This window comes from Mustela erminea, chromosome 10 (assembly GCF_009829155.1).
Source record: "Mustela erminea isolate mMusErm1 chromosome 10, mMusErm1.Pri, whole genome shotgun sequence".
In the NCBI taxonomy this organism is placed as follows: domain Eukaryota; kingdom Metazoa; phylum Chordata; class Mammalia; order Carnivora; family Mustelidae; genus Mustela; species Mustela erminea.
Window position 1 is genome coordinate 38,504,049 of NC_045623.1, and position 27,990 is coordinate 38,532,038.

Genomic DNA, 27,990 nt, shown 5'->3' on the forward strand with positions numbered 1-27,990 from the left:
GAGGGGCGTGAAGGGGTGCCCGGAGACTCGGACAGCGCCGGGCCCTATCGCAGGCCTCCTTCGCTCCCCCGGCCGGCTGGAAGTCTACCAGGAAGGGCGTGGAAAGGAGCGGGAGCAAAGGGGAAGCGGGTCACGAGTCAAAGCGGCCGAAGTGGGGAGGATGCCGCCGGCCGCAACTCGCGGCCGCGGGGATCGGGTTGGACCGGGTTGAGCCCAGTCTCAGAGACTTCTGGAGCTGGAGGCCGAGCTGCCGCGCCCCCTGCCGCTGAGAGGACCCGGCGCCCCTCACCCCCAACCCCTGGCAGCCCCGCGGCCGCTGCCCAGGAGCCGCAGGTGAGTCGAGTCCGGCGCCTCCCGGAGCATCAGGTGTCTTGGGAGCGGCGCCCGCGGCGTGCAGGGAGGGACGGCGATGTGTCGAGCCGTCGGAGACACAAAGCGGGAGGGTCAGGCCCCCGGACGTCGGCGCCATGGAAGGGACACAGGTGGGACTCGGGTGCGAGCTGCTGCGTTTCGGCACGGCGTCCGCTCCGCCGCCCGCGCAAGGTCAGTGGCGGCTCGTGGCGGCCGGGGTACTGGCTGGGGCCCCCGGGATGGGTCGGCGCTGCAGCCGGGGTCAGCCCGCACCTCTGTCGCGCAACCCCGCCCGGCCGGGCTCCTATCGGGAAGCCTGGGGCAGGGACCTCGGGAGCAGGAGGCCACCTGCGGCAGAGCCGCCCCCGAAGACCTGGGCGAGGGGCGAGGCGGGGGGCGGCCGGGGACTCAGAGATGCTCCTGAAGTCGCGCAGCCAGCCTCTCTAGACTCCAGGGGCCTTTATTAGAGGCGTGGCGGGGGGCGCGGATGGAAATGGGGGCGGCCTCCAGCCGGCCCCGGCGGTCGACTTGCTGGCGGCGCGGAGGCCGGGAAGGGGGCAGGCTGAGGCCGGTGGCGCTCTCGGGAGAGCTGCACCTGCTCCCGGCACCCGCCGCAGCGCTCCGGGCTGTCGGTCCCGAAGCCGAAGCCGCAGAAACGAGGAGGGAGGGAGGGGAAGGAAAGAAGGAAAGACGGAAAGGAGTCCGGTGTCTGGTGAAGTGAGAAAGCGCTTCTGAAGAAATTAAGTAGTGTTACTTGATCAACCACGAGGTTTTTCTATTTACACATATTCCCCGGTTTTCCCTAACTTTCTGCTGCTCGGGCCAATTAAGCCTCTCGTCACCGTCAATAAATAACCTGTGTGTGTCAGTTTGTAGATCCTAAGAGCGCGCCTAACTCTGTGGAGGGACTCTCCAGACCCGCATCTCCGCCTGCCGCGCGTGGCACCGGGCTCCCGCCGCGTGTGAAGGGTGCTTGGCACTCCTTCAGCCGCTGGGGGTCTGGACACTGTGCAGCTTTTTAAAACTTGTTATTTATTTATTTATTTATTTATTTATTTATTTATTTATTTAACGTGCAGCCCCGGGACCCCTGGGTGGCTCAGTCGGTTAAGCGCCTGCCTTCCTCTCAGATCAGGATCCCCCATCTGGCTCCCTGCTCAGCCGGGGGCCTGCTTCTTTCTCCTCTGGCTGCCATTCCCCCCTGCTTGTGCTTTCTCTCTCTCTCTCTCTCTCTCTCTCTCTCTCTCTCTGACAAATAAAGAAATAAAATCTCTTAATTAAAATAAAATAAAGTGCACTCCAGAAGGGCTTTTGTGACTTGGTAAAGCTAACACAGCAAGTATAGTGGTCAGTCCTTGTGAATGAAATGCTTGCTTCCGAGACAACTTGATGCCGTGTGCTGAATAAATTAGTTGTGGCTGGCTCATTTTCTCTTTGTTCCTGTGTGTTACTGTTACAGGGCGTGTTGTCTTGTTTGGATAAAGTTTACTTTTCCCTGTATCGAAATAGAAAGGGCTTGATGTGTCTTCAAATCTGTAATTCACCAACATGCTTTATTGTTACCAGCTTCATTGCTATTGTTGGTATTCACGGGCCAGTTTTGATTAACATAAAATCACCTTCATTTTACATCCCATAGATAAGGACTCTTTAATGCTGGTTTTTTGAAGAAGGAAATAAAATGTTCTTAAGTGAAAATCCTAAGGGATTAATAACTTTTTTCTTTCCCTTATGTCTTCAACTAAGAGTTTCTGTACTCATACTTTGACGGGCATTTTAAGACATTAGAACCATACCTGAATGAGTTCTATCATAATTATTTCATTTTGAAGATTCTGCATATGCTATTTTTATGTCGTTGTAAATATGTTTCATGCTTTACTGACTCAGCACTATCCTTGTTAATCTTTTCAATATTGTAAAAACTTTCCCTGTAGCTAGTTTTATAGCCAGTATCAATTACTTGGAGATGCTGGGTTTGCTAAAAATGTTGGAATTGGAACTAAATATGGGATTCTATGGGTGGAAAAGCAGGGTGATACCTAAACAGTGACTTGTTAGATGTTTTATAATAGGCTGATTCTCCTCTATCCCCATCTTGACTTCTGAGTAGAAGTCACTGTAAAAAAATATCACTACAGAACCAGCCTTTCTAGTCTACCTGGATGCACCCCACTCTCCCAGGTGATTTGTATTTTATTTTGAACAGGTTTCCATAATATTAATTAATCTGAGTGGAAATCCAAGTTAATCCCCACTTCTGGAGTGACATCTTTGTCATTTTGGAAAAGTTGCTCCAAAGATAATAAAACTAACCCAATCCTTTCCAAAGAGACAAAAGAAATAACAGATATGATATACTCTGAAAAGCAAAATGTACTACATAAATGTAAGGCCTCCAGTAAAAATCAAATACAAGTGATGTAGCTCATTGGGATTTGGGCTTATATTGAGCTTCTGCGTTCCCCTTTGTTGAACAGTAAGTTTCCTGAGCCTCCACAGACCCTTGAGAATCCTGTTGCCTCTTTAGGAAACTCCCCTGGCTACTGGGGCTGTAGGGAGAGTGAGGCTGCTTGCTCAGTGTTGGACCCTATACCAGGGCTTTCTTTGCATTTTTAAGTGTTCAGAACCTATAGGAGGATAGGTATTGTTATTACCATTTTGCAGAAGAAAAGACAGGCTCAGAGAAGCTGAGTGACTTGCCTAGGGCTACAGAGGTGTCAAGTTGTAGAACCAGGGTTAGACACCAAACACGACCTTAGTTCTCTTTACACTACACTTCACTACCTTTAAGTCAGTGGTTTTACACTTATTTTGATAAGCTGATGAAACTTTAAGTATCACTGCAGGAAAAATGGTCATATTTTCATGTATATAAGATTTTGCATATAATTCCAGGGTCCACCTACCCTCTAAAACCCTTGCATAAGCTTTCAGGTCACCCTGCACTAATTATATCTGTTACCGAATGAGGCAGAGAGTGTATACATTACTGCATATATGTACATATAACCCTTTACTAATAGAAGCAGCCCAAGAATTCAGTAACTTTTAATTGGGTGAAAATTTCCTTAGTAACTAAAACAAAAAGAAACATGACATGTCACATTCTACACCTGAAGTGCAGTTTAGAACAATGGTGCTTATTTGAAACCAGATCTTTTTTTTGGGCTTCCTCAACTCTCCAACTATCACAAAGAATATAGATTTGTGCCTTTAGTTACAGGATGGAAACAGTCTTTTTTTCCCCTCTCCCCAGAGATGGCAAGTCCTGTGGTTGTTATAAGTAGCTGCAGCTCTCATGAAGAGGAAAATCGTGGCACTTTTAACCAGCACACATCGCCCTCTGAGGAGCTTCTGTTAGAAGACCAGATGAGGCGAAAACTCAAATTTTTTTTCATGAATCCTTGTGAGAAGTTCTGGGCTCGAGGCAGAAAACCATGGAAGCTTGCCATACAAATTCTAAAAATTGCAGTGGTGACTATACAGGTAAGCATCTCAAATCATGCGTTTAAAGAGCCCTCTTTTAGTAACAGAGGAGTAAGGACAGTGGTTTTTTTCTATCTTTGAACTGTATGTATAAGGGAGAACAATAAATAAGGAAACACACAATCTTAAACCTTTCTCTTTAATATTTGTGAATGAAGCCTTTAGGTCTTTTTTTCCCCTTACTTTTTTCCCCTCTTCTCATCTCTTATTAAATTACAATTTTAGTCACATAATAGAATCAGTTTTTAGGAAAAGAAAATTTTAATATTTGGTCTGTAATAGAGAAGCTGAAGGTTTCTAAATCAGCTGTGAAAACTAGCTGTTACCCAACCAGAGGATTCTTTTCCTTCCTAGATTCCTGGGAATCTCTCTCTCTTCAGAAACTTCAAATGTTCTCTGTTAAGGCAAGTGCTTGGATTCTCACAACGCTACAGGTGAAAAAAGTGGAGTTAACTAAAAAAGAGTGGCATAGGTAGTGAAATATGTGATTTCATTTTAAGAGAATTTGAATCTCATTTCCTTAACTTCTGTGGACATTTTTGGGGGAAACCGTATTTTGTAATTCTTTATATATACTGATTATGATTTGTTCTTGTGAAGATATATTTTCCTACTGGTGAGAGTAATTATCCCCATTTCAAAGATGAGAATATTGAGGTTTAGTAATGTAAAAAAAAATCTGTCATAGTCAGGAAACTATAAGAGTGGAGCCGAAAATTAACTCAGATTTTACTCTAAGACCCGTGTTCTTAATTACTCCCACATTTTTTAGGGATCTCATCTAACTATCCTCTGTTTCCTAGGGTGGTCAAGAGGAAAAGTGACCAATGGTTTAAGATGTTAAGCCTTTTAGTAATAAGCATATAAAAGGCATTTAGGTACATTCCTAAAAGGAACTGAGGGGTTGTTTGTTTTGTTTTTTAAGATTTGATTTTTAAGTAATCTCTACACCCAATGTGGGACTTGAACTCAAAACTCTGAGATGGAGAGAGTCGTATGCTCTTCGGCGGAGTCAGCCAGGCACCCCATCTGAAGATTTTTCTTTTATTTTCTTCTTCTTTTTTTCGATTCATTTTTTAATTTGAGAGAGTGTGTGATAGAGTGTTAATAGAGAGTGTGTGTGTGAGTGAAGGAAGAGTAGAAGAGAAAGAGAGAGAGAATCTCAAGCAGACTCACTGCCAAGCATGAAGCCTGACAGAGGGCTCAATCCCACAACCCTGAGGTCATGACCTGAGGTGAGACCAAGAGTTTGTTGCTCAACCACATGAGCCACCCAGTTTTCCCCAAGGGTTTTTCTTAATTGTGATGTTTCCTTCATCTGTATTAGAGCAACCAAGCAAATATGACATAAAGACATTGTACTTTAGCAAAACAGGGTGACTGTGTGACAGCCTCCCTCTTTTCAGGAGAAAGAAGGTGGACTTTCTGTTCATTTGGAGATTTTATGTCTGCAGCTCAAATGAAAGATGTCTCCGATGATAGGCACCCTGCTAAATGTCCCCTTTCCCCAAGGCCTGGTGCAGTTTCTGAGTTACAGGGAGTTTCTGTCTGCCATGGGTACACCCTTGAAGGCAGGGACCATTGTTTCTGCATTGTATCCTTGGGACCCAGCTCAGTGCCGTCACGTGGAGGGGGGGGTACTCATTGGTAATTGGTCCTTAGGAATTCTCTGGAGGCTTTTCAGTCATCAGCTTCATCAGATGTAAATATCAAGCTGTTTTCTTCTTGTGATTTAAAGAGGACACTTGGCTTACAGAGGCTCTTCAGAAACAGAAGTCCAGTTAGCTGGCGGTTGCTGGTATGTGTAGGGTGCAGGGTGTACATCACAAGGAGAGGTGAGAAAAGAAAAGATATGCATGCTCAGGTTTTTCCCCAGTCAGTCTCTGTACTTTGTGTAGCTTGATAGGGTGGCTAGAGCTTGCATTTAGTCTGTTAGACTTGGGTTCAGATTTTGACTACACACTTGGCAGTGATGTGACTTGAAAAAATTATTTAACTTCTCTGGGCCTTTTTGTACCCATCTTTAAAATGGGTATTTAAGAAGCTGTGCTGTGGGATTGGTATGGAGGAAACTCCTGGTATGGCACATAGGTGCTCAGTGTCGTTTCCCTTTTCCATATAAAATATACCCTGTTTCACTCTGAGATCCAAATTGGAATGTATGTTCTAAACTTAACAGCATGTGTGTGTGTATGTGTGTGTGTGTGTGTGTGTGTGTGTAAGACAGAGAGAGAGGGAGCAAGAGAGAGAGAGAGAGAGGGAGGGAGGAACAAAAGGAGCAAACAGCAAGAGATTGAGATGGTTTTGGAGGGAAGAGGAGGTGAAAGAGATGCCGGGACTAAAGTCTCAGGCATGACTGAAAGAGCTTGTGTTAATAAGACAGCAGTGCAGTTAAACAACTTTTTGTGCATGAATAACTGAGTTTCATGTAAAACTCTGGGGTCAGTCCTGCCTGAATAGTAAGGCTATATTATGTTAATATTCTTTAATTTAGAAATCAGTTGAAAGGATATTTTTATTTTTGGTCTTATTGTCACAGTTTTGGCAAACTGACAACTATAGTGGTTTGATTGGAGGTTTAGATTTATTTAAGGCACTACTTTTTTTTTTCCTAAAGATTTTATTTATTTGACAGACAGAGATCACAAGTAGGCAGAGAGGCAGGTGGAGGGGTGGGGGGTGCGGCGGCGGGGGCGGGGCGGGGGGGGGAAGCAGGCTCCCTGCTGAGCAGAGAGCCCAATGCAGAGCTCTATCCCAGGACCCTGGGATCATGACTGGAGCCAAAGGCAGAGGTTTTAACCTACTGAGCCTCCCAGGCACTCCAAGGCACTTCTTAGATTGCATTGTACACCTGCTTCAAAACCTTGGTGTCCTGCACAACTCATTTAAAAATCTTGTACTTGCCTTTTAAACCCCTGCACCATCTGCCTCCAATTTTTCAGCTGACATTTTTTTTTTTCTTGCTGTTCTTTCAGTTGGATTGTGTTGGGATCCTCAGCCTACCACCACCAAGTGCTAAGTTCAACTCTACCTTCTTAGCCTTTTAGCTGTGTTCCTCAAGTATCCCCACCCAAGTTATGCACATACTTTAGGGGTTTTCTATCATTATTTCTTTCTTAAGGAAACCTTCCCATTTCTTTTTTTTTTTTTTTAATATTTTATTTATTTATCAGAGAGAGAGAGAGGGAGAGAGTGAGCACAGACAGACAGAGGCAGAGGGAGAAGCAGGCTCCCTGCCAAGCAAGGAGCCCAATGTGGGACTCCATCCCAGGACGCTGGGATCATGACCTGAGCGGAAGGCAGCTGCTTAACCCACTGAGCCCCCCAGGCGTCCCATCCTTCCCATTTCTTTAGCCAGAGCGACCTTGCTTCTCTGAATTCCTAATGGAGGACTTCCCTGAAAGTGGTGTTGAGGGGGCAATGATATAAGTAAGATCATACTTGAAAATGTGCAAAGCCACTTCCTTTCATTTTAAAACTGGAAGCCCACTTTATCTTTAAGGCCAAATTAATTCACAGATACAAAAAGTTTAATTTCTATTGAATTTTGTCCAGATCTTAACTTAGGATTAATTAATATTCAGACTTGAATGGCTAAGTTAACTGTTAAACGGAGACCTTTTATTTCATTGCTTTTTCAACCCCTTTTCCTTTTCTTCTTTTAAGCTGGTCTTTTTTGGGCTAAGTAACCAGATGGTTGTAGCTTTCAAGGAAGAGAACACTATAGCATTCAAACACCTCTTCTTAAAAGGATATATGGACCGAATGGATGACACGTACGCAGTGTACACACAAAGTGACGTATACCATCAGATCATCTTTGCAGTGAACCAGGTAAATCAAGTATGTGTGTTCTTACATGGGAGAAAGAACAGACTGGAAAACTACTAGCAATGTACATAACAGAAACCAACATTCCACTGCAGAAGGGTGTACATTTCTGTGATGATATGTACAAAACCATTTTAAAATTAAAAAAAAACAAAACACCATCAAATTTCCATGAAGCTAGAAATTGAGAAAAGCTTTTGTTTAATAACAGAGAGACAGAAACTTTAAAGACTTAATTAAAAGAATCAGAGCTAAGGGTTGACACGAGTTACTCAAAGATTTAAAATTAACCATGGACCTGGTTGTAAGTAGTCATTAAGTCTTCAGAGTTTAGAGGCTCAGGGGCCCTTAACAAATAATGAGATTAACTCTGGAGAGCATATATAGCCACTGAAACCTGAACATTCATTTAAAAAATAAGTAAGGTCTTTATGTCAGACATGACAATGATTTTATTGTAACCTTGATTAACTGTCCAAAAAAAGTAAAAATTCTGCTAGTGCAGTTATGGTTCTTCATTATCTAGAGATAATCTATGCACAGTGAGGTAGTAAATTGCTAAGATGACATATGTATTTATGGCACCAAGGCTTTCTGTTAACACTTGGATTGTGAAATTGACCAGAAATGTACAGTGAAGGAAGTAAGCTGTGTAAGTTAGTAAACAGAATCATGGGTCTGTGTGAAGGATCCCTGTGTCAAGGTAGAGCTGCAGAGGCAAGGGAGGACAGATGTCCAGCCTGATTAAAGCCCGCAGAGGCCACAGCCACTTGGGGGCCCCACTGGTCAGTTCCATAGGTCACCTGCCTTCTGGCCCTAGTCCCACACACCTCATTCCTGTCCCAGAGTCCTCTGACTCAAGCTCCAGGGCTGCCCTTTAGTTGGACATAGTCCTACCACTTGCTCCTGACCATCCAGCTCTTACACAGACCTCCACATCTTCTTAAGACAGTGAGGAAGTTTGGCTGGAGCATTTCTCATAATGTTAGCAGGTTACCTGCATCCCTGAGCCTTGGATCTTCTGCTTCAAGATCCTACTAAGTTCAAGACACACAAGTTTCTGTTCGTCAGGAGGCTCAGATCTTTAGGCAAGTCCTGTGAGGATTGCTTCACAAGTAGTAGGCACTCAGAAGGGCTATAGGACCCCATACTTGTATGACTCTACCTCATGATCCCTGCCAGTCTTTCCAGCTTTACCTCCCTTCACACACCATTGCAGGCACACTGGTCTACTTTGGGACCTTACCACACTCAAGATCTTTTCATTTAATGGACAGTTTACCTTTTACACCCTCCTACCTCTAATATAAAACTACCAGTTTGGCTCAGAATAGCTTTAGCAAGGCTTAATACACTTATTTCCTTCAATAGAGAAGAAAAACCTCAAAGCCAAATGTCTCCACTGCTATCCTATTTGCCCCCTACATGTAGGACGTAAAACTACTTAACAACTTATACAGCTTCCTTTTATTACCATAGTTTTCTGGCCCCTTTCCCCAGACCCAGTGCTAACAGAGAGCTTAGTGCTGTAATTACATATCCTATCCCAGCAGTTTAGCATCTCACTGTGACTAGATTAGGTCCAGTAATGAAGACCAACAATTGCATTTTAATTTTTTACCTTATCTTAATTTTGACAAATATTTGAGTACCTACTTTATGCCTACCACTGCTTTAAGTGCTGGGCTTAGAGCAGTGGCCTTGATAAGTTCCTTGCCCTGTGGAATTTACATTCTAATGGAGGAGATGGATTTTAATAAGTTTAACCCAAATCATTTGGTTTCAGATAGTGATGATTTCTGTGAAGTAAAGTTAAATAGCCTGAGAGCATTAACAGTTGCCTCAGCGTGGTCCAGAAAGGCCTCTCGAGGACTTGAAGTCTAGGGAAGAATATTTCAGACTGAGAGAGTGACAACAACAAAGACTCTTGAAGCCAGAAAACATTCAGTATGTTTGAGGAAGTATGAAGGGGGTGAGTATGGCTGGGTTAGGTATGGTCTCTCAGGGCTTTATAGACCCTGGAAAGAAGCTTTGAAATTTATTCTGAGGGACACTGCAAGCCATGGGAGGGCTTTCAGTAGGTGAGAGACTGTAAAATAATGTAATTATATTACATTAATTGCTAGTATATATTAGCAAAGGCTAATATTTATTCTTTCAAATAGTTAATACCTGTTGTGTATCAGATACTGTTTTTTTTTTCTTTTTAAGATTTATTTATTTATTTGAGAGAGAGGGAGAGAGAAAGTGTGAGCAGGGGGAGGGGCAGAGGGAGTGGGAGACAAGCAGACTCTTTACCAAACAGAGAACCTAAAGCAGGGCTTAGTTCCAGGACCCCTAGATCATGACCTGAGCTGAAATTAAGAGTTAGATCCTCAACCAACTGAATCACAGTGGTGCCCCTCAAATACTGCTTTTGGTGCCTGGATACTACAGTGAACAAATGGACAAAGTTGAGGTAGTCATATTTTAAAAGGAAGAAATAAGCATTAAGTAAATAAGAATACCATTTGTCACTTGGTTATAAGTATACATAAGTATACAAATGTACACAAAAAAATAAAAGAAGAAGAAGCATCAGGCAGAGTGAAGGACTGGAATGAATGGAGGTGGTCAGGAGAGACCTCGCTGACAAATGACAGGTGACAGGGCAGACCGGCGTGTGGGGAGGCAGCCGTCTCAGGGAGGAGCCCTTCAGGGAGAAGGGAGGGAATGAACAGAGCATAGAATGGTTGGTGTTTTGGGTATTACTATCCTAAGGCATTACATGCAATAATTCACTTACTCCTGTAACAGTCCTGTGAGTTCCATATGGAGACTGGACTGTGGGATATAATTTGAAAGTAATGTATGACTTTCTGACGGACCAGAAGTAGAGTGTGAGAGAAAGAGGCTAAAGGGTCATCTCTAAGTTTTGGCCGGTGAGGCTGCGTGGCTTATGGAGTCACTGACTGAGAAGGGCATTTTCGTGGAAGGAGCTGGTTTTTCTGTTTGCACGTTTGTGTTTGAGATACCTCTTAAACACCAGGGAGAGGTGTCAGGCAGGCAGATTGCTCCCCAGGTGTGGAATTCAGTGGAAAGGTCAGGAGCTATAAATTTAGGAGGTATCGGCGTACAGATTGTGTTTCAACATGGGGACTGGTTGAGATCACTTATGGAGGGAATGCAGCTCAAGAAGTCGAGGGTTGAATCCAAGGTTACTCAGAGATGTAGAGGTTGGTAAGAGCAGGATCAGCAAAGGAGACTGAGGTGAGGAGCCCAAGTCTCAGAAGTCAAGTAAAGGACATATCCTGTGCAAGGGAAAGCGCTCAGCTGCATCAGACACCATGGGCAGGCTAAGTTAAATGAGAGCTGAGAACCGTGCATCAGATCTGGTAAAATGATGCTCTTGGCGGCTCAGATTATAAAAGATTTATTTAATTTAACTTAGCATGTTTCACATGCATTGTTTGGTAGAATTATCTATCTCTGTGTCCATCGCACTAAATCATTAATTCCAAGAGATGGATACCATAGCACTATCTTTGTATTGCTAATTGTGCTGAACAGCATTGTTCATGGTAAGCTCTGAAGCACTTTATTTTCTTTTACAGAGGTCCGTGCAGGGTTTAAGTTGATGATTATCCCAATAGTCCCATAAGATCCTCATTTGTAAAATTATGTTATTTTATTTATAGGACTCCCTAGGATGAGGGAATATTGCTGTGAAAGTGACTAAACTGTATTCTTGCAATGATAAAGATGAATTTTTTTTTTTTTTAAGTTTTCAAGTTAACTTGGAACAGTTGTATCCCCCTTCTATACTACAGGGGCAAAGAAGAACTCTGACCTTACAGGAAATGGTTCAGACATAAAGTTTGTATTCACACTGAATGCAAAAATCAATTCCTGAATATAGATCTTTAAAGAAGGAAAGATGGCAGAGTTGATGCAGTATAAGTCTTTCATTTTGTAGACAAGGAACTGGAAGCTCAGAAAATTTGTGACGTGTTCGCACTCACAGAAATGAGACTGCAGCCCAGAACTCTAATTTGGGAGTGCTTTCTGCTGGCTGCTGTCCTGGCGCCCAGTAGCAGGTCCTGTGCTCTGCATATCAGTGTGAACTTGAACGTGAATATCTCTGCCCAGAGAGCAGGTTGGAACCTCCCATTTCACAGGCAGGGTGGGCAGGGAACCATGTCTTCATTTCTGTCTGGCTGGTGTTCCCATTTTCTGTTTCTCTTTTCGGATGAAGTACTTGCAGCTCCGCAATACCTCGGTTGGGAATCACGCTTACGAGAAGAAGGGTACAGAGCAGTCTGCCATGGCAATCTGTCAGCGCTTCTACAGGCAAGGAAACATCTGTCCTGGAAATGATACCTTTGACATTGATCCAGAAATTGAAACTGGTGAGGTTCTTCAAAAAACTAGAGCTTCCTTTTTTTTTTTTTTTTTTTTTTTTTGTTAAAGATTTTATTTATTTATTTCACAGACAGAGATCACAAGTAGGCAGAGAGGCAGGCAGAGAAAGAGAGGAAAGCAGGCTCCCTGCTGAGCAGAGAGCCCAATGCGGGGGTCGATCCCAGAACCCTGGGATCATGACCCGAGCTGAAGGCAGGGGCTTTAACCCACCGAGCCACCCAGGTGCCCCTAGAGCTTCCTTTTTTAAAAACTCCTTGATTTATCCTTAAAATCAGTAATTTCATCTCTAAAAATGTCCATTTGATCTGTGCTCTTAGGTCACAGTAAGAAACTATGTAGGAATTATTATGTGTCAGGTACTGTCCCAAGCCCTTCGCTGTAACTCATGATTTTTCAAAAATAGCAAGAACAAACCAATAAGGGAAGATATATTGCTATCCTCACTTTATAGAAGACTAAAGTATGGCTCAGAGAGTTAAGTGATACCGTCCAGACGGAGCTAGTAAGAAGCAGTGCTGAACTTTGACCCAGGCTCTCTGTGCTCTGAGCCCTATGACATTGTTAGCCTCTATATGCCAGTTCCTCTTGTGCTGGATAAGCCAGTTACATAAACTTACATTATCCTTACAAAATGTTGTACTTGCAAATTCATCATGCATATAAAACTCCCTCCCCTCAACTGCACTTCTCTACTTAGTATCTTTGGTGGTGGATTCAGGGAAGAACCAGAACCAGGAGTTAGAATAGAATGCCGCCTTCTTCTTATTATTATTATTATTATTATATTTTATTTTTATTTATTTTTTTAAGTAGTCTTCATGCCCAGAGTGGAGCCCAGTGCAGGGCCTGAACTCACAACGCTGAGATCAAGATCTGAGATGAAATCAAGAGTCAGTCACTGAACCAACTAAACCACCCAGGTGCCCTTGAGTGGCTTATTCTTATTAGCAAAGTTCTATTTACAATGTGTACTTAAACCTTAACTTAAATCTTTGAGTTAAAAATTAAGTATCCAGATACTTTTAACTATAGTCACTGGGACGTTTTTTGGAGAGGGATAGTAAAAGGATTACAATACAGATTAGTGGAATCTTTTAAAATGCTGTCTTCCTTTTTTTTTTTTTAATTTTAAAATAAAATAGAATTAAAAAAATAGATCCTTTAAATTTAGAAAATTTTATCTTAGGTACTGCAAGCACTTCACACTTATACTTAGGATACAAAAAAGGGAGAAGGGACTCAAAGTTTAGGCTCACAAAGGCAGAAAGGAAGATAGCATTCTATAGAAGACTGATGAGACAGAGTTCAGGTCTCCTACCCTTCACCCGCTCCAAAAATGTAGCCACTTGTGCCTTAAAAACAAATGACTCATTGTAACCAAGTAATATAGATGTTTAGCTTTTAAATCTTAATTCAGAAGAGCAGTAGATCTGAATATCTAGTCTTAAATGTATTATCCTTTCAAGACACCGTTCACTTATTTATTTTAGGCAATAAACATAATGTGTTTTGGGTTTTTTCTTTTCCCTTTCTATGGCAGAATGTTTCTTTGTAGAGCCAGATAAACCTTTTCACATGGGAGCACTGGAAGAAAATAAACTCAACTTAACTCTGGACTTTCATAGGTGAGGAAGCAGATGGGCGTGTACCTTGTGTGTCTCTGTGTGTATGTTTTCACTGCACTAAAGCCTCCTCTGTTCCCTAGACTCCTAACAGTGGAGCTGCAGTTTAAACTGAAGGCCATTAATTTGCAGACCATTCGTCATCATGAGCTCCCTGACTGTTATGACTTTTCTCTGACTGTAAGTGTGGGCTGGGCTGAATTTGGTCCCAGGCTAAGGGAAAAATGTTTGATTTAGTTACATGTTTCACCTACCCATATTAAAGCATGATCAGCTATACAGGATGTTTCCATTTGCCTGTGCCTAGGGGAAGCATTGGCATAGCTGGCTCTGCTTTGTTATAACTTGTTTACTTGTTAATTACCTGTCCTTTGTACCTCAGTGTTAGTCCTGTGAGGGCAGAGACCTTGCCTGGTTCAGTGCAGGGTGTCTAGTGCTCAGACCAGTGCCTGGCACAGGGGAGGTGTTCAATACCAAGGCGGCAGAGGCTTGTAGGTCCTCTCTAGTTGGCTCTTACCAGTCTGTGGCTGTCTGCTTATGGTCATGGCCAAGGGTTTGGCTGCTGATGCTCTTCAGTGTAGATGTGTGCAGCCTTTGTGTTATTGCTCACGGGGCCTTCCTTAGGCTGCCTCTGGATGCTCTGGTTCCTCCCCGTTCAGCCCACCCTGCCACATCTCTGTTCTCTTTATTCCAGTTACAAATGGAGCTCTGAACGCTCTCTAGAGAGCGCAAGATGCCTCCCCTGTGAGCTCCTCACCCCATGAGGCTCAAGGTTAGCAATCCAATGCTGCATGAGGGCATAGGTGGAACAGCATTTGATACAACTTGCCTTCACACAGTCCAGATTGCTGTTACTTAACACCAGAGCCCTGTCCATGATATTCAACTAATTGGCTATGAGAAATCAAGTCTTCAGAGGTCGAAGTTCCAAAGATCAGAATAGAGTGTAATTAATAATTATGCATATCATTTAACAGGAAAAGGCACTAATACTATAAGACTATTTTTGTATTAGGCTACAAATTTTGATCCTAGTACTAAGTCATGAATTTTCAATATTACTTGATTTTTTAAAAATTGAGTGATTATCCACAATCTTGTCTCTTCTCCTTTCTCTCCCTTACCACCGCCTGCCCCACTCTCAAACTAAGAAATGGCACTTTTCAGAAGCTCTATAATCCTCAGGGCTCAGCTCAACCGACACCATCTTCCCAGACCCTCTGTGCCATGCTCCAGTTAGGAACGCAGTCTGTGCTCTGAACTCCAGGGTTTTATTTTTGGTTTTGTTTTTATATTTTGTATGGACTCACCCACCTTCTCTTTGGTTTTAGGATTTTCTAGGCTTTTATTGTCAATTCTGCTAGACTGAAAGCTCCTTGAAGGCAGGAATCAGTTTATTAATCTTTGCATCCCTCAAAGAACATAGTAGGTGATATCAATATGTGCAGAATGAAACATGTATAAAATGTAGACCCTTTCCCGTGACTCGATACAGTGGAGAGAGTAACTTGGACTGTTAGCCGCATGTGGATGCTCTATTTTTCCTGTCATTGCTGATTCGACCCAAGCTATGTCTGTACCTTGTAAATTTAGTGGTGTGTCTCGCAGAACTATAGTGCAAATGATGCCCTATAGGGTGGTTTAATAATAAATGCAATTAGTGCCACCCTATGGTTATAAGTAAACATGAGCTGGGCCTGTATATGCCTGACTGAAAATGCAGGGGTTTTGGAATGAGGCAAGCCTAGATTTTAATTCCAGCTCACCAGGTAGTATCTTGTAACTTTAGGCAAATTACTAAATTGGTTTCAGTTCCAGTTTTCTCATTGGTAAAAGAGAATTAATGATCACCTACCTAACAAAGTTGTTGTCAAAACATCTGCTCTGTCTATCATACTTCATAGGTACAAGATATTTAAAGGCCTTCCTCGGTATCTGGTTTATAGCAGTTATTTGAAATCAAATCAAATCAAACAGCTATTTATGAAAACTGCCTGTGTTTGCCTCTAATTTGGATTTATAATGTAAAAGTAGTGCATTAACATTCATTCATAGTAAGTTAATATATTCTTGCATCATGTACTTTGAAGTTTTTTTAATTAGGTGTACAAACATCTAGGATTCTTGCGTTCATTTGAGGAACTTTTACTTCGTTATGAAATGGTACTTTTCACCCCAATAATATTTTTTTCTCTAAAATCTACTTTGTTTGATGTTAATATAACCACTCCAGCTTTCTTTTAATTAGTGTTAGGATGGTATATCTTTTTCCATCCTTTTGATATTAACCTGCTTGTATCTCATGTTTAAAGTTGGTTTCTTGGGGCGCCTGGGTGGCTCAGTGGGTTAAGCCTCTGCCTTCGGCTCGGGTCATGATCCCAGGGTCCTGGGATTGAGCCCCGCGTCAGGCTCTCTGCTCAGCGGGGAGCCTGCTTCCTCCTCTCTCTCTGCCTGCTTCTCTGTCTGCTCGTGATCTCTCTCTCTCTGTCAAATAAATAAATAAAATTTTTAAAAAATTTAAAGTTGGTTTCTTATTAAAAGCAGTCTTGCTTTTTTACCCAGCCTCATAATATGTACCTTTTAAGTGGGGTGTGTAGACCATTTAAATGACATGTGGTTATTAATATAGTTTCTCTCTTTTTCTGCCTGGATTGAGTATTTTTGGGGTCCTAGCTTAGCTCCTGTGTTGGTTTGTTAGCTATAACTTTTTATTGTATTATCTTAGGGTTCCAGTACACATATTTAAATTATTACCATCTGCCTTCAAGTGATATTATGCCACTGCCTATAGAGCACAGGAATCCTCTAACAATCTATTTCTGTGTCTCCTATCTTGGATTTTATGTTGTTGTTGTCACACAGTTTATTTCCAGATGTTTTACAAACTATACAATGCATGGTTAGTAGTTGTTGTTTAAATAATTATATTTTAAACAATTTAAATAATAAGAAAAAAAGTATATTGGCCCATGAGGTAAGCATTTCTAACATGCTTCATTCTTTAGTGTAGATCCAGGCTTCCATCTGGGATCATCTTCCTTCCGTCTGAAGGGCTTCCTTTGACATTTTTTAAGTGCAGGTCAGCTAAAAGGTTTTTATATGCTTAAAAAAGTATTCCACATTCATTTTTAATCCTTTATATAATGACTTTATTTATTCATTTGAGAGAGAGCGCCTGCAAGCAGGGAAAGTGGCAGGCAGAGCCAGAGGGACAAGCAGGCTCCCTGCTGAGGAGGCGGGACTCAGTCCCAGGACCCTGGGATCATGACTTGAGCTGAAGGCAGATACTTAACTGATGGAGCCACCCCTAAAGAGGCACCCTTAAAGAGCAGGTTTTTGAAAGAATGTTTTTTCTTTAGAACTTAAGAGAGAAGGCACTAAAAACAAACCAAACAAAACCACAACTGATTTCCTTGCTTTCCTTGTCTCTGCTTGAGCAAGGTGGAGAGAGCTAGAAGGGAGGCAGTAGGACTATGGAAGGTGTTCTGGTGGCTTTGTCCTGCTTGGTGCCTGGTGTCTGAAATGGTGATCCTTGAAGCAAAACATGGCTGTTAACTCCTTGTCACCCCATCCTTGCTGGTATATACGGTACTAGAGCAGCTAAGAAGTCTAGGCCCAGAATAAAAATCAGGGAAGCTTCCCCTGAAATGTTGTAAGCCTGAGATCATGAATCTCTGTGTTCGTAAGAAGTACAGCAGCACTAACTGTCCCCAGCCGAGCTCCTGAGCTGAGGGAAAGCACATTTGTACCTGCTCTTGCCCTTATCAAGAGGGCATCTGGAGGTACTCAGAGTGGGAAGGAGAGAGATCTCTTGCTTTAAAAGGTGTCCAGGGCTGGAATACCATCCTAGAAATACAGGGTTTTAGAGACTAAAAGGTCTTGACAGAAGATCTTGTCCAACTTTCTCATTTCACAGACAAGTAAAGGGCACTTCCCAAAGTTGAAAAGAGTTAGCATCAACTCGAGGATGAGAGTCTGGGATGAAAATCTGGGTGGATATCCTGTTACCTTGAAAGATATGCCTCCTAATTAATGCATAGAGACATCTTGGTTTCAAGAACTGTAGGTATGTTTTTGACCCTTTTCCTATTCTTCACAGATAACATTTGACAATAAGGCCCATAGTGGAAGAATTAAGATAAGTTTAGATAATGACATTTCCATCAGAGAATGTAAAGACTGGCATGTATCTGGATCAAGTAAGTGGTGAATTTTACTAGTTTTCAAAAATGGTTATTAAATAAAATAAGTTATTAAATTACTGGGATATGTGGAGCATCAAATGAAAGAATCAGATCATTTCCAAGTTCCTAACTCTCTGCAAATAGATCAGCTCATTGTGGGTGTCTGGTGTTCCAGGCAATGAGTAACTTATTAGTAATTGAAATGACTTTTGCTGACCCCCTATATGTTTTTATCAAAAACATGCACAGGACCCCGCAGGAAAAAAAGTCACATATGCCCAAACTAATATTTATTGAGTGCTTACTGCATAAGGACTTCCACCTACATTTTAATATTTTTAAAATATCCTTGAGATAGGCAGCACCCTTATTTACACAAATGAAGAAATTAAGGCTTAAAAGTGAATCTTGGGGCCTCTGGTCATACAGCCAGGGAGGGTCAGGTAGGATTGGACCCTGAAGCATCCTGCACTAATATTTTTATATTTAGGAATGAGGAAAGGGTACATTTTTGGACATATGGACATGAATTCAAGTATAGACTAAGTACGATTGGAAATTTGGGGGACATTGACTGGAAAAAAATTGATCTGTCATTTTTTTAGCCCCTTTAGTATGTTGCGCTGGATTAGGTCAGGGGTTCTTGGATTCTGGTGAGCAGAAGAATCACCCCAGGTCCCGTTTAGATGTAGTTTCCCCAGATCCCTGCAAGGCAGTCGATAGGTCTGGGGTGGGGCCTAGGAACGTGCAGATCACCCTTAATCATGCAATACTTGGAAAATCATTGCCTTAGGGCCTCCTACTAGTTGATCCACAAATATCAGAAGTGATAATGAGATAGTGAGGATAAATGAAATTTCTTCATTCCAGAATTCTTTTCATTATGAGGTAACTTCACATATTTGAGGCTCGTGAATCACAAATTTTATTTCAATACAAAATTATTTATTTGAAACACAAGCCTGTCTTGTCATACGTAAACCCTACAATACTTCTCCACAAACTTTGGAATAGAGAAAATGAGAGCATATGAAAGTATGTTGGCATGGAGGCTTTCTCTCAAAAGTTTGTTTCTTAGTTTTTAAATTTTCCTAAAGTAGATGCAGACATTTTGGTAATAGTTAGATGCCCCTTAGCCAGTATTAATGGGATGCTTCATTATAGAACTTTCAACTATAGAACTATAGTCTTAAGTGCTTGTCTTTTTATCAGTGGGGAGCAGTCTACCTTGTCAAATAAAGACAGGCTGTGAGGCAGAGCATATGAGGGCTGAGACCTCTGCTCACCTCCCTTCACCCAGCTGCACTCATGCTGGCCATGACTTTGTCCTTGCCATTCTCCAGACTCTCTGCGTGGGTGGCTCTGTCTTAGCACTCAGGTCTTGCCTGACACCTGCTGCCCACTACTATGCCAGATAAACGAGCCTCTTCGCCCCGTTCCCCCCACACCAGCCTCTCTCATTTAGGCAGTGATTCTCAACTTTAGTGCCATCTGAGCGAGCTTGTGAAAATGCAGTTTCTGATGCAGTGGGTCTAGGGCAGGCCTAGAGAGAGTGCATTTCTAACAATTCCCAAGGGATCCCCAGAACCACTCATACAGAGTGACGGATGCTGGAGACAGACTGCAGAGGTTTGAATCCTGACTCAGCCATGTACTGGCTATGGCACCTTGGGCAAGTTTCTCTGACCTCTTCGTGCTGCATTTTCTCACCTGCCAAGTGAGGATAACCATGCACCCCTGGTTGGGGTTGGGCTGAGGATAATATGACTTAATACACATAAAGTGCTTAGGACTGTGTGTGGCACAGCAACACAAGGTAGTATTATGCCTATTTTCTCCATATCACTCCATCCTGGCTGGGAGCCTTCTGTTCATTTACTTGTGTGCTTCCCTACATGCGGCACTGCAGTTAGTGGAAATTCCACAAGTCGGGGGCCTCTCTTGGTCACCACTTGTACCCTCAGCATCTAGAGAAACACCTGAGACACAGTGGGATCTTAATAAGTATTTTACATCCAGATAGTATATTTTAATAGGATGTCAGGAAGGCTAACTGCATTAAGTACAAATGACCATAGGCTGATAATTAAAGATCTGTTATTGATGGCTATAATAATTTTTAAAAGAAGGACTTGGAAAATTTCTTGAAATACTCACATGAAGAACACTTAACCGGGGCCTTTTCACTCTGTTGTCTTTGCAGAAAGAATGTCTAAATTATCTAAATTATTTTAAAAAGCAGCTGAAAGGGTTCAGATAGAGTTTGAAAATGCTTCTGATGGATGCAGAAAGAACTGAGTCGGTGGAAAGGCACATCATATTTTTTTGGATAAGCGATTTTACATTATGTATATGCCAATTCTCCCTAAATTAATTTATAAATTTAGCATGATCCCCCCCCAAAAAAAATTACCAGTAGGATTTTTGTTGGAATTTAACAATCTGATTCTAAAGAATGTGTGGAAAAATAAACAAGCAAGAGTAGCCAACACAAATTCTAGAAAAGAGTGATAAGAGGGGTTTGCCTTAGGCATTAAAATACACAAAAACATCAAAAGGGTAAGAGATGGTTCTCAAATACATAGAGTAATTTGGCAGCTGATAGAGATGGCATTTCAAATCATTGGGAATAAGATTGGCTCTTTTGATTGGCAAAAATAAAGTTATTAATTTCCAACGGTGGAGAAGATGTGGGGGTATGTAAATTGGTGTGATCTTTTTGGAGGGCAGTTCCTTAGGGTTTCTTTTTAGAACCATGTATCTGCCTTACCCCAACAATTCCATCTCTAGATATTCATTTGTCTAAAGAATCACTTGCACCTGTGCTCAGAGAGGACAGATTACAATAAGAGTGTCCTTATAAATCTAATACATCTATCCTGTGGTATGCAATGCAGCAGTTCAAATACATGAGGCTAAGAATGAAAAGAAGAAAGAAAGAAGTAGCACTCACCATACTAATGTCCCATTGCATAAGCAGGGCCCGCTCTTTCCTTCCAGTTCAGAAGAACACTCACTACATGATGATCTTCGATGCCTTGGTTATCCTGATCTGCCTGGCCTCACTAATCCTGTGCCTTCGATCTGTGGTTAGAGGACTTCAGCTTCAGCAGGTAAGGCTGGCTGCTTTCTAGAAATGCTACGGACACTGACTGACAGAGAAATTCATGGTGCTTCCCATCTTTTCCCTAAAGGAATTTGTCAATTTCTTCCTCCTCCATTATAAGAAGGAAGTTTCTGTTTCTGATCGAATGGAATTTGTCAACGGATGGTACATTATGATTATTATTAGTGACATATTGACAATTATTGGATCAATTCTGAAAATGGAAATTCAAGCTAAGGTAATTTTTTTTTTCCCTACTTATGCCATCATTGGTATCAGATTTGCACTCACATTTTTCCAGAATGTGAACATTTGCAGAGTAAATTATTTCTTTCAAACGTTGAATCGAAGAAACTTAAAATCCATAGCAGTAAGGTTCTTAGATCTCATCAGGAAATCTCTTGGGCAGAGCTGTCCAAAGGTGATACACAAGCCTCTGCGTCAGAATCATGTGGGAACCTCATGATGACCTATCGGCAGATTTTAACACTGTGAGGGCTCCCTCTTTGTTGGTGTACTTTTTCACTAGGCTATCACTTGCCTGGTTTCCACCCTAAATCACAGGCTGGTCTTCTGATTCCCTTTGCTAGATCCTTCCATCTCTAACTGACTAAAGGGCCACTGCCTGAAGGTGCAGTGCTTGAACATGTGCTCTTTTCTGCCACTGTCTTGGTGATCTCCTCCTGTGCCATGGCTTTGAATAGCAGCTCTCTGCCAGTGATTTCCAAATCGTGATCTCCAGCTTGGAATTCTTGTCTGAACTCTAGTCTCAGATATCCAACTGTTGATTTCACGTTTTCATTTGGATGTCTCCGTGGCCTCTCAAATTTAACATACCTAAAACAAAGCTCCCCAAATCTCCACCTCCACAGTCCAAACCCGCTTCTCCTTTCTGACTTCAGTTAATGCCAACTCTTCTCAGTTGCTGGAGACCAAAGCCACGGATGCAGCCTTGACTCTTCCCTTTCACGAATCCCCTTCACCCTCCATCTAAACCAAGAGGAAATCCTATCCATCTGTCTTCAGAAACTGTCTTATCGCCTCCACCATGACCAGCCTGGTCCCAGCCACCATCAGCTCTCACCTGTATTATTGCAATAGCCTCACTCTTCTGATAGTCTGTTCTTTTTTTTTTTTTTTTTTTTTTTTTTTTTTTTTTTATGATTTTATTTATTTGACAGAGAGAGAGAGAGAGATCACGAGTAAGCAGAGAGAGGGGGAGAAGCAGGCTCCCTGCTGAGCAGAGAGCCTGCGGCAGGGTTCCATCCCAGGACTCTGGGATCTTGACCTGAGCCCAAGGCAGAGTCTTAACCCACCGAGCCACCCAGGCGCCCCTGACAGTCTGTTCTTAACAACAGCAACCCAAAGGGGATCATATCACTCCTGTTCAGAGCTCTCAATGCCCCTCACCCCCAGCCTATCAGATCAAAATGCAAAGTTGTTAAATCACCCACAAGGCCCTAAACTACCTGCCTCCTTAGCTCTATGACTCTGTACTCTCCCCCATGGCTCCCTCCCTCTGGCTGACTCGCTGTCTTGCCTGGCACCCTCCTGCTGTGGGACCTTTGCCCCTGCTATTCTCTGTGCCTAGAACACTCCTTTCTTAGTTTTTTCCTTAGCTTGCTCCCACACTGCCTACACAGTCTTTTTGTTCACATACCACCTTTTCAGGGAGACCTTCCTAATCACCCCATTGAAAATGCAACCCAGATAGCCATTCTCTCTCCCCTCCCCTAGATAGCCATTCTCTCTCCCCTCCCCTGAATTTTCTCCCCAGCACTACCATCAGCTAATGTACTGAGGGTTTTGTCAATGTATTTCTGTTCTCTCTCCCCTCCACACACTAGAACGCAAGCTTCACAAGGGAAGGAAATTTTGTCTCTTGGTTCATTTCTTTGTTCTTAGCACCTAGAACAGGGCCTGAGTCACATCAACCCAAAAAATATTTTTTGGCCCCAATGAATAATCTACTTTTCTACCCCCTCACTCTTTAGAGTCTAACAAGTTATGATGTCTGTAGCATACTTCTTGGGACTTCCACCATGCTCGTGTGGCTTGGAGTCATCCGATACCTCGGCTTCTTTCAGAAGTACAATGTAAGGATTCCGTGGATCTCCGTGCTGCTGGTATTGCTGTCTTTCCTTGGCTGAGGGGCGAGTGGATTCTAACGGCCTCTATTCCTTTCCTAGCTCCTCATTCTGACCCTGCAGGCAGCGCTGCCCAATGTCATCAGGTTCTGTTGCTGCGCCGCTATGATTTACTTAGGCTACTGCTTCTGCGGATGGATTGTGCTGGGGCCATACCATGATAAGGTACCGATAAACAACTTTTTTCCTGTTTCTGTTAATTCCTAAAATAGTGCCACAAGGTCATTACCCTTTTAAAATAAGCCTCTTCCATTTTGTGATATCAGCCTGAAAATGTTGAAGGTAGAGTATATCTAGCGCCATGTTTATAAAATGGGATGGTGTGACCAGCTGGAGAGAATAATTACTTCACTCAACTACTTCACCTTCTTTTGTGGAATGTATCAGATAATTACATCTTTTTTTTCCCCCCCACCTATGAGGTCAAGATTAGTCCATTGGATTCATCAATATATATTAGAGTAAACTATTTAGGCAAGACTTTTGGAAATGTGACTTTATTAAAAAGATAGTATAGAGAGAAAGTTGAAGAAATATTTGAAAATTTTGTTACCAGAGTTATAAACTGGATTATAACGCCATGAACCTAAGTGGAGTGAGCTTGAAAATGAGGAGTATAAGCACGCATGGTTAGGACTTGGGTATCTCTGTAGAAGTGTTTCTAGGATCTCTTTCTATGTAGGTAAAGCAGATGGTAAGACTTGACTCCGAAAAGCACCAAGAGTGCCGGCTGGCCCCTTCTGCTTCAGTTCAGGCTATCCCGTTAAGGGGAGCATCAAGAAAGAGCTGCTTGTTCCCAGGGAAATAGTAGGCGTTATACAGGCTGTAGAGATCACACAGCAAATGCTTGTAGTTTTGTTAAATTAAGTACATTGTTTGCAGAGGTAACTTGGGATATCTGGTCCTATTATTTTTAATATGCTGTCATGAACAAAATCTTCACCTGGAAGGAATGTGGAATAAAGTACACTTTCTCTTTTCTTTTTCCAGTTCCGTTCTCTCAACATGGTCTCTGAGTGCCTTTTCTCTCTGATAAATGGAGATGATATGTTTGCCACGTTTGCAAAAATGCAACAAAAAAGTTACTTGGTCTGGCTGTTTAGCAGAATTTACCTCTACTCATTCATCAGCCTCTTTATATATATGATTTTAAGTCTTTTCATTGCACTGATCACTGATACATATGAAACAATTAAGGTAGGTTCATCAAGAGTGGTGAGTAGCAACATTTCCAGAGCTTGTAGAATGGCAATAAAATATGGTACCTAAGAGAGAGGAGATTGGATAGAATGTCAATTTTTTTCAGGGTAGGAAAAAAAAAAGACTTCAATTTTAGATACTGAGACACAGAAAGGAAGAATTCGAATTTGTAGAATGTTCAAAGTTTTGTCTCCAAGTAAGCTTTTTCACACAAGCTTTCTAAACTTTTATTAGAATTATAAAGATCAGGGGTGCCTGGCTGAAAGTCAGAAAGCATGTGACTCTTGATCTCAGGGTCATGAGTTCAAGCCCATGGTGGGTATAGAGAGATTACTTAAAAACAAAGAAACAAACAAACAAAAAAAACACCTTAAAAAATACTTCTAAAATTTAGTAGGTTTTAAGTGAGCAAAACATATGACATTTCAAAATTTTATGGGGAAGTTTTAAAATCCAATTTTCATAAAGAAAAAATGACCTCTTAGTTTAGAATGTGCTGCGACTGAACCCATACTCTTTGCAAAGCCCTGCCTGGGACTATCCTAGAGGCCAGTCTCCAGAAGAATGAAGGGATTAGTATATCAAGTACTAGCCATGTATGCTTTATACATATCAGAAATATGATGTGAAAAGCTGTTATTTATATTGTCACTCACATGGGATATTTTAAAAATAAGTTTGAGCCCTTTGAAATATGGAAAGGCAGGGTAAATATTCATGTACATTTAAATTTCTAACAATATACCACTGACATAGGCATTCCACTTGGGGACTTTCTTTTGGGTATGAGAAGGGTAATGAAAGATGATGTCATACAAATGGTCCCACGGATAGAGCAAAGATTAGCAGGAGTCAATGGGCTATGAGTTGATAATTATACATACCTTGCTAATGAAGCCAGGGTCATGACTTCATTTTTACTGAATCAAATTTCAAGAACTGAGTGTCCTCAATACTTGCTTGGCAGATGTGTCCAAGCAAGAGCACTGGGAAGAGTCACCAAGAACACTGGGAAAGAGTATAGTTGTACCTGTCCAAATCCCTCCCCCTGTGCTCTAAAAATTCACTGTCTTTAGCTTTGCATGCAGAGAACTATATGCTATTTAAGGGTGATATCCCAGATCTCAAAGAGTAGTAATATGAGTTGACAACTCTTGATGACACAAGTCTGAGACTCACAGTTTAGATGCTTACCTCATTCCATGAGCTCAGAGCACCTGTCAGGTGGGCAAGTGATGGCTGATCTTCTCTGGTCAGGGCATGTTCTAGAGACCTTAGACCCCAAACTGAGGTTAATGCAAGGCCCTTAAACAAACCTGTCTGTCTGGAAGAGAGACTCCAAAAGAGTGTATAGGTTGAAATCTCTCTGAAAAGACCACTCAGACTCAACATGCCCATTTTGTGTTGAACCAGACCCACAAAAGAGCCTATGAGGACACTGCAGAGTTCTAGACTCACTTTTCCTTAGCTAGACTTAAGAATGGCTCTAGAGGCTTTATCTACTTGAAAATACTTGGAAGTGACTGAACTATTCCTCTAGAAAGATCCCCCTCCCTTGCCAAATGATCCATTTTGAATTTGGAATACAGCTGTTTTCAAGGGACTTATTGATGAGAGGTTTTTTTTTTTTTTTTCCTAATTCTTCTGTGTAGCATTACCAACAAGATGGATTTCCAGAGACTGAACTTCGTACATTTATATCAGAATGCAAAGATCTACCCAATTCTGGAAAATACAGATTAGAAGATGACACTCCAGTATCTATATTCTGCTGTTGTAAAAAGTAGCTATCAGGCTAATCTGTGCCCTGGAGGGAAATATAATGTGTAGCTGAGTTGGGAAACTGTATGGATATTTTAAGATCAAGTGTCATAGGTTTAAAGACTATTACTTTGAGCAAACTTGTAATTCATCAAGAACTATTTATATTTTTAAAAGAAATATTTAATGTCTTTTGCAGCTTTGTGTTGGGTTTGTGTGTGGTTTTTTTTAAACTAACTTTGATGAGAGAAGATATTGGGTTCTTGTTATTTCTTGTTTATTTTGCCATAGCTTTAAAATGTAGTCTCCATCCCCTCTTTAGCTCTTAACCCCTTACTTCCAGCTCCTCTGACTTGGTTGATTGTATCATGAGTGGAGAACAATGCCTGGTCGGAGTTCACACAACTCACTCACCCTGGTCTTGACCACTCTCTTGAGATTCACCCCTGAGAGAGAGGGGATATGGTTGCTGTAAATCAGTAATCATTGTATTTTAAAATCTTGTCTTAAAGGACAGAGTAATAAAGAGACAACTGTCACCAGCAAACAGTCTAAAATTTGGTTCTGAAGGACAACTGTTATGTGATGCTGCTTTTAGTTCTGGAAAGGATGAGGTTTTCTTAGTATTCATGTATAAGTTTTTTCTCCTTCAGTGTTAAAGTACAGAGTTGAAAGAGTATCCTCTATAAAGTGCACACTTTATCCATCCTGCAAAGATTAACTTACTGCTTGTGTGGACTTGCACAAACTCTGTGATGTACTGTGCCCTTCACGGGCACGTTAGGTCTCATGGAAGGGAGTGTTTCAGTGTCAGGAACTGCAGTTTCAGGGGGAGAGGTTCTAAAACTCACATTAAATATATTTTGAAAAACATCCTGAAAACGTAAAAATAAGTAGGAGATGTCTGCCTTAAAAAGACACAGAAACAAAGTCTCCACTCCTTGTATACTGCTGATTGAAATTTTGGGGATTTTTCCAGTATGCATCTTTGTTTTGTGTGCTATTTATTCAGATAGAAATGAATTCAATGATGTACAATAAAGGTTTTCTCAAAGCACCTTTTTTTTTTGTAATGGAAACCGATTTGTTAATTTTTAATTTTGTTTTATGGGTTAAATGCATATTACCTTGAGATACTGAAGTCTTACTATTTAACATAATGACAATCATAATAATGACTCCAGGTGTTGAAATGTGAGGTTTTACAATGAGTATAAGCTATTCTTCCAGGACTTATGGCCTTTAAAAAATGGAAAATCTAGGTCTCTGGATCCCCTGGTGTTTTATTTGCACATTGAAATTTGAGATACTTGGAGTTCCCCACTGCAACTATTTCTCCCTCTACAGTGTTTGATAAGGATTCACTTCCTGTTTTAAAAAAAATAATACCTTTATAAAAATTAAAAACAATACCTTTATACCTGTCAATACTGTATCTATCACCAATTACAGGTATTTAGGTCCATGTATCTCTTCTCCACTTGGTGAGACTAAGGAAACTTCTCCAGATCAGGAAAGCCATTCAAGGGCAGTAACTGTTAATTATGTCTCCATCAGTGTGGCAGTGTGGTGAGAATAAAGGCTTTGGAAACTCAAAGTCCTGAATAGAAACCTTGGATCTACTGCAAATTGTGTGGGTGACCTCAGGGCAGTAACTTAAGCCTCTCGGAACCCATTTTCCTCATTTCAAAAGGAGAGGATAGGACACAGAGTGCTGAGTGTTCTGTGAGATAACATGTAAATCAAGCTTCATAACCGGTGGGTGCTCAGGGTTACTCTGGTCCCTTGAAGCACACAGACCTTGCACATGGTGAATGTCCGTAATAAATGCACTGTTAGGGGTGCGTGGGTTGGCTAAGCCTCTGCCTTTGGCTCAGGTCATGGTCTAAGGGTCCAGG

General features: G+C 41.8%; 1 protein-coding gene across 3 annotated transcripts; it reads left to right on the forward strand.

Moving 5' to 3' along the window:
- MCOLN3 (mucolipin 3) lies at positions 1–27,984 on the forward strand. Of its 3 annotated transcripts, none has more exons than XM_032302796.1 (13): positions 1–333; positions 3,611–3,840; positions 7,507–7,674; positions 11,906–12,059; positions 13,613–13,697; positions 13,778–13,874; positions 17,794–17,893; positions 20,879–20,991; positions 21,073–21,222; positions 22,979–23,080; positions 23,174–23,296; positions 24,122–24,328; positions 25,984–27,984. In XM_032302796.1, exons 2-13 carry the CDS (start codon positions 3,613–3,615, stop codon positions 26,116–26,118), a joined length of 1,662 nt encoding a protein of 553 aa, XP_032158687.1. In that variant the 5' UTR covers positions 1–333; positions 3,611–3,612; the 3' UTR covers positions 26,119–27,984. The 3 variants fall into 3 exon arrangements, with proteins under 3 accessions (XP_032158687.1, XP_032158688.1, XP_032158686.1); XM_032302795.1 differs by lacking the exon at positions 1–333 and adding an exon at positions 349–482; XM_032302797.1 differs by lacking the exon at positions 3,611–3,840.
- The last annotated feature ends 6 nt before the right edge of the window (positions 27,985–27,990 follow it).

Coding starts and splice junctions, on each gene's coding strand:
- MCOLN3 (XM_032302795.1), top strand. CDS start 410: ATGTGTCGAGCCGTCGGAGACACAAAGCGGGAGGGTCAGGCCCCCGGA. Junction 12,060..13,612: donor TGATCCAGAAATTGAAACTG/GTGAGGTTCTTC, acceptor TTTCTATGGCAG/AATGTTTCTTTGTAGAGCCA. Junction 20,992..21,072: donor GAGGACTTCAGCTTCAGCAG/GTAAGGCTGGCT, acceptor TTTTCCCTAAAG/GAATTTGTCAATTTCTTCCT.